This window comes from Staurois parvus, unplaced genomic scaffold (assembly GCF_062004578.1).
Source record: "Staurois parvus isolate SC_StPar_1 unplaced genomic scaffold, SC_StPar_1.0 ptg000390l, whole genome shotgun sequence".
NCBI lineage: Eukaryota > Metazoa > Chordata > Amphibia > Anura > Ranidae > Staurois > Staurois parvus.
Window position 1 is genome coordinate 9,793,422 of NW_028318186.1, and position 11,107 is coordinate 9,804,528.

Genomic DNA, 11,107 nt, shown 5'->3' on the forward strand with positions numbered 1-11,107 from the left:
CTTGTAACCTTGAGATTGTTGATATTTTGCCACAATTTTGGTTCTCAGGTCCTCAGACAGTTCTCGTCTCCTCTTTCTGTTGTCCATGCTTAGTGTGGCACAGACAGACACACAATGCAAAGGTTAAGTGAACGTCTCTCCTTTTTATCTGCTTTCAGGTGTGATTTCTATATTGCCCACACCTGTTACTTGCCCCAGGTGAGTTTACAGGAGCATCACATGCTTGTAACATTCTTATTTATCCGCAGTTGTGAAAGGGTGCCAATACTTTTGTCCAGCCCATTTTTGGAGGTTTGTGTGACATTATGTCGAATTTGCTTTCTTTCCTCCCTTTTTTTGTTTTGTCCCAATACACACAAAGGGAATAAACATGTGTATAGCAAAACATGTGTTAATGCAATACGTTTCGTGAGAAATACATGATTTCCTGGAGAAATATCAAGGGTGCCAACAATTTCGGCCATGACTGTATATAAATATACAGAGAGCAACAGCATAGCAAAGAGATAACAGAGAGAAGTTAGAGGGTTAAAGTACTTGCCAAAGTCCTGGGTTAGCAGATCAAGTTTCAGAGAGAAAGGGCAGTCTCCCAAGTTGGTTCTGATGTTAAATGGGAGAATTCTTTAACTTAACACTCTTAGGCCTGACAGCCTATTTTGTAATTCCCTAGCAGGGGTGTCTCTGAAGTCAAGAACCAATGCCACGTTTAGGGAGGGATCATCTGGGCGTAGCCCTAAACTAGAGCCAAAATTTCTTATAGTTCATATTATGGCTCATAACTTTCCCTATGCACAAGTGACAGGTGACAGTCCGCCCGCAGGTAGATTATTATGCAGACACATCTGAGGAATGATTAGATATGAATTTATACACTGGATGGTTCAAGAGATCTACTTTTCTGCTTTCCTATGTATTCCAGCCAAGGAGAGTGACCTATCAAACTGTTTGTCTCCTCGTGGCCAATTTGAAGATATGCCTGGTTTTTATGTAAATCTCTCATATTCCAAGATATGAGACATAGGGGAAAATGGATTTTAAAAGTGTTATCTGGTTCTGTCACATACGCTGAGTTAGGTTTATTAGCGCAGTTAGGTGTGCTCCTTGGAATGTCTTTGAACTCCTGGGAAGGCTTTTGTTATCTTTTACGAGGTGTTATATTGCACAGCTCTCTCAGACAACCAGGCACGTCAGGGCTCCCTGCTGGGCTCTGGCCTGCCTGGGACACTTCCAACACCCACACCAACCAGATGTCACTGTGGCTCTCAGAGAGGGAGGGGGAGAAATGAGGGACAACATGGAAATTTCTTAACAAAATGGAGGACTGCGTCAGTCTCTGGGTGTACGATTGTGACATATACACCAATGGCATCACTTCTGGATAAAACTTTATTTAGATACAAACAGCTAGCACTAGGTCCCTGAGCAGGAACCACCCCTCTCTGACACATTTTAACACTAAGACTTATTTTTAGGGTGCTTTGATTAAGCCCACTGGAGTGAAATGCATTAAGGACCTGGGCAGGGACCTGCTGCTGGCTGTTGGTGACTGAATACATTTTATTTAGAAATGACATCATTGGTGCGTGGCCTCCACAGTATTGCTGTTGCAGTACTAAGAGCAAAGACGGCCTCACTGGCTAGCACCATGCAGCTCTTCCATGGCGGATAAGAGGTATTTAGCATTTAGAGTGGTGCTGCTTCCTTTGGATAGCACCAATGTTACTGCAATCTGTGGATTCAATTACATATGATAGGCCCCCAGCAGCAATACACCACCTTTGGGACGATTTTCCAAAATTGCTCATGGCTTCAAGCTGATCCATATGAAATGCCAAATTCCTCCGCCATCATTCATAGAGTCAGTTGTCGATCTTGTGCCAGCATTTATCGCACTCAATTGATCATATCTGCGGTTCTGCTTGTCAACGGCCGACCAAAATGTGGATCATACTCAGTCATTTCCTTCCCATTGCGTAAGCGTTTGAACCGGTCATAAACACATTTTCTGCTCACGGCTTTGGTCCTGTACACTTGCACTATCATTTCTTGTGACTCTGTCACCGTTTTCCCCATCTTGTAGCAGAACTTAATGTTCACTCGCTGCTCCATTGCACTGTGACCCTACCTCTCACATTGACTACATTCGACTGCCTGCAGTGGCACGTGTACTACGCACTAGGTGGCTTCTCCTTCTCTGGATAGCTATGTGCACATGCGCAAACCTGGCCCATGTTGTCGTCGAGATATTGGACCATTCACCAAATGTTTTAGACACACCTCGTATTATTGGAGGAAGGTGGGAAGTCTTGGAGGACTGCTCTTGCCAGGCCACCTTCAGAGCCCCATCAGCCTCTATACTTCCAATCCAAGCACAGGGCTGGAGTCTGTGAGACCTGCAGCTCTTATATCTGGCATGTAAAGAAGCATATTTGGTGGATTTAGAAGAAAACCTGCATGATGGGGTTGCTTTTGATACAAAAAGAATCTATAACTGTTATTACCATGGTCATTTTATGTGAGTTGGGCTTTTACCTCCTTTACCCCTTTTATGTAGGCCCTGCACTTATTTGTTTTTTTTCTGCTCCTGTCCTATCTGTAGTCCAGAATCTAATGCTGGCCATACATTAGGCCAGGAGTTGGTATTGCCATTTCAGAAGTAATTTTCAATATTGTTTAAATCTGAAGCTTTTGTTAAAACGATGGTTGTCCTGTCATGAAGACCCTTCTTCAGGCACTTTCTGGTATATGGTGACAAGAAGTTGTCTGTGTCTTCCAGTTGTTTACCTACTTTGTTACCCTCTCACAGGGGCTGGAGACTACAATAAGCTGGTACAGCACACATTATGCAGGCATGATCCACTGTTGTCACCATCAGGAAACCTGCCCTTAGTAATGCCATGCAGCCATTGCTGGAGTGCATGAAGACATGAAGTGACTGGAAAGAGGATGCAACAGGGGCAGAACTACAAGGGTCACAAATGTCACACTTGGGCCCTGGTGTTCCACCACCATGGGGGGCAAGATTTAAAATTGCCAAAGCAGGCAGCAGGATAAAAGTGCCCATAAAAAAACCCTTCTTGTCCCTGGCCTGGCGGCCGCCCACACCTCGCAGCTGATGAGCGGCTGCAGGTGAAATGCTTTAAAAAAAAAAAGTATCCTTCTCTGGAAATGTAACTCAAACTGCATGCGTAGTTCTGGAGCCAGCCAATTAGAGAGCAGCTAAGCACAGCCTCAGATCGGACAGCAGGGTGTGGCTTATAGTCAGACACCCCAATGCATGAGTAGAGGCCTAGCTCGGCAGCTCTCTAATCAGCTGGCTCCAGAACTTCACATGAGCAGTTCCAAGTCACCGAGAAGGATTTTTTTTTCCAAAGTGTTTTACCACCAGCCACTTGCAGCAAGGCCAGAAGGTATGTGAAAGGGGGCACTAATTTTGGGGCCCTCTGGAGGAGCAGGACACAAGGGGGCATTAAATTAGAGGGCACTCTGGAGGAGCAGGACATAAAAAGGCAGTCTGGAGGAGGATGTAAAGGGGCACTCTGGAGGTACTAAATTAGGTTTCTGCTTGTCAACCTCCAGAGTGCACCCTTAGTGCCTCCTGAGTGCCCCTTTACATCCTCCAGAGTGTCTGTTTAGTGAAGTATTACTAAGTGGGCACTCTGGAGGATGTAAGGGGGCACTTTGAAGTCACAAAGGGTGGTGGAGAATGTAAGGGGCACTCTGAAGGACGTAAGGGAGCACTCTGGAGGTAATAACTTAGTATCCAGAGTACCTCCTTACATCCTGCAAAGTGCCCCTTAGTAAAGTGGGTACATGGACTGTTGTAAATGTGTGCAGTATATACCACAGGAGAAGATTCTGTTCAATCCTCCTTTAAGACCCTCTCACTGGCCATTCCAACTGTCCGCCACGGCATACGTTTCCCAGGGTGCCTCAGGTCATTCATAATCCTAGTCTTGCTCACATTTTGTCATGCTGTTTTGACTGAATGGGGGCCCTTCATGGTTTCTTGCACCGGGGCCCTGAAGGTTCTAGTTACGCCTCTGGGCTGCAGGAATTCAGCATCACAGAGAAGAAACAAATCATGGAAGAAACAAATGGTGCCTGTTTATGTTTTAGTGTTTTAGAAATTGAGTTAGGATTTCTGTCTACTTTAAGAACCCCTGTACTAGGCACTCTGTCCCAAATTCAAACATTTTTTACTGACTCCCTGCAACCCCTCGATCCTATAAAAATTATTATTTTTTACTTTTTATATTTATATTTCAAGTGACCCTGATCCCTCTGCCATTCTTGACGCCATTTTCAAGAAAGAAAAGTGCTGAGCAGGGGTGAGGTGTGGGGGCTGTTACACTGATATTCACATCAGCATGCATATTTAAATTGCTCTTTGAGTTGCTGTAAAATAATCCAGGTACTTGGCATCTGTCCTGTACCAGTAGTCTGGTGCATTACATGCTGATTATGATGAATGATCACTGTAATTAAAGAGCATTTTGCCCCACTTAGCCTGTTTCATGTTAAACAGTAGGTGCACCATAAAGGTTTGTTCGCACCATTGGGCAACATGGACGGCAGTTTGTGATATTTACACTGGAACTCTTATTGGTTCTCCTACTATTCTTATTTTTACTATTTAATACAGTGTACATTTTATTGTTGGAATCTAAAACCAATATACAGTTTATTGGTCATCTATCTATCCATCCATTAGGCTCCATGCACAATAGCATCCATTAGGCTCCATGCAAAATAGCGTTTAGGTGTATTTAGAATTTTTTTATGCAGGAAAAACACAGCAAAAAACTCTACAAAAACAATTTATTTTCCACTTCTAGACGCTGAAGGTCAAAAAAACCCGCTAGCAGTCTAAAGTAGTGTGCATGGACACATTGGATAACACTATTTAGCTTCGAGGAACAGAAAAGAAATGCTAATAACAGCTTCTAGGAGCTTAAAAAAACGCTAGTGTGCATGGAGCCTTCATATATCTGTCTGTCTGTATATTTGTCTGTCTATCTACTTGTCTGTCTGTCTGTTTGTTTGTCGTCTGTCTATCTATTTGTCTGTCTGTCTATTTGTCTGTCTGTCTATTTGTCTGTCTGTCTGTCTATTTATCTGTCTGTCTATTTGTCTGTCTATCTATTTGTCTGTCTATCTATCTATTTGTCTGTCTGTCTATCTATTTGTCTGTCTGTGTATTTGACTGTCTGTCTGTCTGTCTGTCTGTCTGTCTGTCTGTCTGTCTATCTATCTGTCTGTCTGTCTGTCTATCTATTTGCCTGTCTGTCTATTTGTCTGTCTGTCTATTTATCTGTCTGTCTATCTATTTGTCTGTCTGTCTATCTATTTGTCTGTCTGGCTATCTATTTGTCTGTCTGTCTATTTATCTGTCTGTCTATCTATTTGTCTGTCTATTTGTCTGTCTACCTATTTGTCTGTGTGTCTATCTATTTGTCTGTCTGTTTGTCTATTTGTCTGTCTGTCTGTGTATTTGTCTGTCCGTCTATCTATTTATCTGTCTGTCTATCTATTTATCTGTCTGTCTATCTATTTGTCTGTCTGTCTATCTATTTGTCTGTCTGTCTATCTATCTATTTATCTGTCTGTCTATATATTTGTCTGTCTATATATTTGTCTGTATGTCTGTCTATTTGTCTGTCTGTTTGTCTATTTGTCTGTCTGTTTGTCTGTCTGTATGTCTATCTATTTGTCTGTCTGTCTATCTATGTATTTGTCTGTCTACTTCTCTGTCTGTTTGTCTATTTGTCTGTCTGTCTGTCTGTCTATTTGTCTGTCTGTCTATCTATTTGTCTGTTTGTCTATTTGTCTGTGTGTTTGTCTATTTGTCTGTCTGTCTGTCTATTTGTCTGTCTGTCTGTCTATTTGTCTGTCTGCCTGTGTATTTGTCTGTCTGTCTATCTATTTGTCTGTTTGTCTATTTGTCTGTTTGTCTATTTGTCTGTCTGTCTATCTATTTGTCTGTTTATCTATTTGTCTGTCTATCCATTTGTCTGTCTATTTGCCTGTCTGTCTATCTGTGTATTTGTCTGTCTACTCCTCTGTCTGTTTGTCTATTTGTCTGTCTATTTGTCTATCAGCTTATATATCAGATAGAATATGTCTATCTCAGGGGCGGACTGACAACTCATGGGGCCCCCGGGCAATAGGAGATCATGGGGCCCCTGTGTCCTTGGCCAAACTCACAAAAGCCTATGAAAAAGGTACCAGGGGCATCTCATGGGGCCCCCTACTGACCCAGGGCCCTCGGGCAGTGCCCGAGTTTCCAAATGGTCAGTCCGCCCCTGGTCTATCTATACGTTTCCCATATCTCCTGTGGCCTGTGAAAAACACATCTGATGATTCTGCCAGAAATCCAGTGCTGTGCACTCTCCAGTCTCATCTCAGCAGTCTTTTTAGCCCTGTCTAGTTCTCCTCCTTTCAAATACAAAACAACGTCCATATTATGGAGAAGACAGGAGGTGTTCTATAGTCCAGTCTTAGGGTGACAATGCCGTGCCTCCACAGATACAGTGAGCATTCTCAACCTAGAGTGTTACTGGCAGAATTAAAAGGTGAAAGGGAAATAAGCCTGAAAAAAACATTGATGCAGCCACCACATTTAAGGACAGGTAAGCTGTAATAAATTACATTTTTGTTCTTGGGCCCAAAGCCCATATCTGCTTTCTAAAAACATTTCTAAAAATCAGCAGCCCAGCAGCTTTAAAAAGAAAAAAAAAAAGCAGTTTTGGCTGCAATACGCACCCTATCTCCAGTGCTGCCCCCCACAGGCTTAAAGCTGTACAACTCAGATCCACTTCCTGCACACCCACATTGTTATGGGCATCACGCTGACCTGGGCTCAAAGTACTGCTGGACAGAGTGGTGCTTGCACATAATCATATGAGAGCTGAGCTGGTATGTCCAGGAGTAAGGACTACTGAAAGAAAGAGGAGGGACACATAACATTCCTGGGCTGTCCAGAAGACTGCAGTATTTAGGGTGAACCTGTGCCCAGACTATGCTCAATAAAGTATTTACATCTTCTGCATAAGCAATAAAACACATTAAAACAAGCCTTAAAGTGATATTAAAGACAATAAAAAGAAAAAAAAACATTATACTTACCTGCTCTGTGCAGTGGCTTTGCACAGAGCAGCCCTAAACCTCCTCTTCTCGGGTCCCCCGCCGGCACTCCTGGCCCTTCCCTCCTGCCACGTTCCCCCTGAGCAAGCAGCTTGCTATGGGGGAACCCAAGCAGGCTCGCTCGAGAGGGCTGCACACAGGGCTGCAGCTCAACCCTACCCCTCTCTCTCCTCATTGGCTCACTGACTGTGATTGACAGCATAGGATCCAATGGCTCCCACTCCCACTGCCGGATCACGATGGGGTTCAGGTAAGTATTGGGGGGGGGGGGGGCTGCACACAGAAGGTTGTTTACCTTCATGCATGAAGGTAAAAAGCCTTGAGCCTTTACAAGAACTGTAATTTACCTCTGTAGTTATAGACATTGTTACATAGTTAATCTGGCTGAAATAAGACAAAAGTCCATCCAGTTCAACCATAGAAAAAAAAAGTTATAATCCTATACCCACAGTTGATCCAGAGGAAGGCAAAAAAACCTCAGCAAAGCATGATCCAATTTGCTCCTGCTGGGAAAAAAATTCCTTCCTGATCCCCCGAGAGGCAATCGGATATTCCCTGGATCAACTTTACCTATAAATGTTAGTATCCAGTTATATTCTGTGTATCTAATAAAGAATCCAGGACTTTTTTAAAGCAATCCACTGAGCTGGCCAGAACCAACTCTTGAGGGAGTCTATTCCACATTGTAAATAAATTAATCTTCAAAGTCCCAAAGGAGGCACTGAAATCTCAGATTTTTCTATGAGAAGAGATATTGGCAGCCTGTCAACCCCATGAATTATTATAAATGCTGCCAGCTGTACTATACATAGGCGACTATCATCCAATCTGACTATTTTTGACAAATTTTAATTGGATAAATGTTGCGATTTACAGGATCCGTGTACCCAAAACTGATACTGAATCTTCAAATTTGTGAAAAGAGAAAAAAAGGCACCTTTTAGCACAAAATATTTACACAAAGCACACACCCTTATCAATTTCCCCAGATACACAGACCATTAAGAATTAAAATTCCAAAAATGACTGGGTAAACCCACAAGTACATTTTCACCACAACTTTTTCTTTTATATTGGATATACAAAAACGGTCAATAATATAGAGGTTGGATGAAGGGTTTAAGAGTAATGAAATGGCATACTTGCCATTTCATTACTCTACCCTAAGCTATTGGTAGTTAAATAGTTCATTTTTATAGAACTCCATATAGCATACTACAAAGAGGGACACCTGAGGTGGACACAGGGACAGAAGGAGTTAGCTCTAAAAAGAGGGATGGCTAGGACATGTGCATCTGACAGTTCCTTCTGTTTCTTCAGGATTCTATTGGTGAGATTTCTGCAATGAGTTTCTGGGTCCAAACGTGTGCTATGTCAATTATGAAGGGCTCCCACATCCCTATGCTGAGTTCCTGGATCTATGCACGCCTTGTAGTTATTATGAAAAGGTTCCCACCATCCCTACACTGAGGTCCCAGGTCTTCATGTGTGCTTTGCCTATTTTGAAGAGCTCCCATCATCTCTATGCTAAGTTCCTGAATCTACACACATGCTTTGTCAATTATGAAGGGCTCCCATCATCCCTATGCTGTGTTCCTGGGTCTACACATGTGCTTTGCCCATTATGAAGTGCTCCCACCATCCCTATGTTGACTTCCTGGTTCTACACATGTACTTTGATCATTATGAAGGGCTCCCATCATCCCTACGCTGAGTTTCTGGGTCCAATCACGTCCTTTGCCAATTATGAAGGGCTCCCATCATGTTCCTGAGTCTACACATGTGCTTTTCCCATTATGAAGGACTCCCACCATCCCGATGTTGATTTCCTGAGTCTACACATGTACTTTGCTCATTATGAAGGGCTCACATCATCCCTACGCTGAGTTCCTGGGTCCAATCACGCCCTTTGCCAATTATGAAGGGCTCCCATCATCCCTATGCTGAGTTCCTGGGTCTACGAATGTACTTTTCCCATTATGAAGGGCTCCCTTCATCCATACACTGTGTTCCTGGGTCCAATCACATCCTTTGCTAATTATGAAGGGCTCCCACCATGTTCCTGAGTCTATACATGTGCTTTTCCCATTATGAAGGACTCCCACCATCCCTATGTTGATTTCTTGAGTCTACACATGTACTTTGCTCATTATGAAGGGCTCCCATCATCCCTACGCTGAGTTCCTGGGTCCAATCACGCCCCCTTTGCCAATTATAAAGGGCTCCCACCATCCCTATGCTGAGTTCCTGGGTCTACAAATGTACTTTGCCCATTATGAAGGGCTCCCTTCATCCGTACGCTGTGTTCCTGGGTCCAATCACGTGCTTTGCTCTTTATAAGGGGCTTCCACCATCCCTATGCTAAGTTCCCAGGTCTACACACCTGCTTTGCCCATTATGAAGGCTTCCCATCCCTACGCTGAGTTCTGTGGTGTACACATATGCTTTGCCCATTATGAAGGGCTCCCACCATTCCAAGGTTTACACGTACTTTGCTCCGTCACTGCTGAAATTATTTATGTTATCTTATGGAGAATGTATCAGGAGTTGGTCAAACATGGAAAGGTGGGTGTGAACACCCAACACCATCGGGTGGATAGAATATGGAACTATGGCAAGGGGATCTCATTGTTGGAGCATGTAATAAGACAGGAACTGGCTCAGTCCACCAGACACTGCCTATGACAAATATAGAACTTTTGGGAGGAGTGATACTTTAAACTCTATCCTGTTTTCTAATCATCATTGAGATGTTCTATACAGAAGTTATCTGAGGTCTTGTGGCACTCCCGGCATACAGAATGCACTTCATAAAATGTATTGGGTTTTTTTTGGCATATCTTGACCTCGAGCTCTCTGGTACAGTAACAGCTGTGAAATTCCAAGCAAGATGCCAGTGTCTTACCTTTCATTGTTCTCTTGTGGCCGCAGACAGTAGAAAGCAATGGCTATTCCTCTCTCCTGAGCTCTCTTCCAGTACAACTGGACACTTTAGTCTTCGTCAAGAAGAAAAATCGCTAATGGGATTAAAGCAGGTGACTTCTTCCTAATGTGTTGGGTTCATTATGACCTTCAGGGTTGCAGAAACCTTCCAGTTGCCACAAATGTCAGGCATTCCTTCTAAACTACTTGCGGTGCTGCTTAAGGCGACTCTTCCCCAGCCAGATAACATCCTCTCCAGCAAAGCATCTTCTGAGATAGTGCTTGTTACAGCAGCTCGGAGGGATGCAAGCTCATCCCAAAAGACGCTCTCCTTTGGTCTGCCGCCCAGACAAACTTCCTTGAAGGACACAAATGTAGAGTGTTTTAAAGCTTCTAAGTCCGGAGACTGCTTCAGGCTCAGCCTGCGAAAAGATTTGGACTTTTTCCACTGCAGGCAAGCAGAAATATGACACAGTTAAGTGTACGCTGTACAGAAGGATCCTAGCCCCCACCCATTCCTAAAAAAAAAAAAAAATAATGTCAAACAAATGTAGAGCCAAGAGCCGGCTGAAAATTTGATTATAGAGGCTAGGCGAGTTTAACTAGCGAAATTCTATCAGTTCGTGAGGCAGTGGAAAGGGCAACGATGCTGGGCAAAAGTCAGCAACTAATCAGATGATAATCTGTGGATGGAATAGAAATGAAGGTTCATTTCTAAGTGGTTCTTGCGGGTTCTTGCACTGGCATGTGGATCTTTCCAGGATTGAGTAATGTTAAGGAAATGTACTCCTAATTTTAAATGATTTGGGGCTGTAGGAAGTAAACAATCACTCTTCAACAGAGTAATTTGAAGGGTCACTGATCCAAAATATTGATGTCCCTGGAGCAGGGCTTCCTTAACCACTTAGCCCTCCTGAGGATTTATGCCCCTTCCTGACCAGGCCATTTTTTGCGATACGGCACTGTGTTATTTTAACTGACAATTGTGCGGTCATGCAATGCTGTGCCCCATTGAAATTTATATCCTTTTTTCCCCACA

At 43.3% G+C, this 11,107-nt stretch overlaps 1 protein-coding gene across 2 annotated transcripts in view; it reads right to left on the reverse strand.

Moving 5' to 3' along the window:
• Positions 1-10,539, reverse strand: part of SCARA3 (scavenger receptor class A member 3) — an 83,400-nt gene extending 72,861 nt beyond the window's left edge. For both annotated transcript variants that reach the window (XM_089686072.1, XM_089686071.1), the window contains exon 1: positions 10,052-10,539. In XM_089686072.1, coding sequence (XP_089542198.1) covers positions 10,052-10,058 — 7 coding nt within the window. In that variant the 5' untranslated portion in view covers positions 10,059-10,539. The remainder of the gene's footprint in view (positions 1-10,051) is intronic.
• Positions 10,540-11,107: the final 568 nt, after the last annotated feature.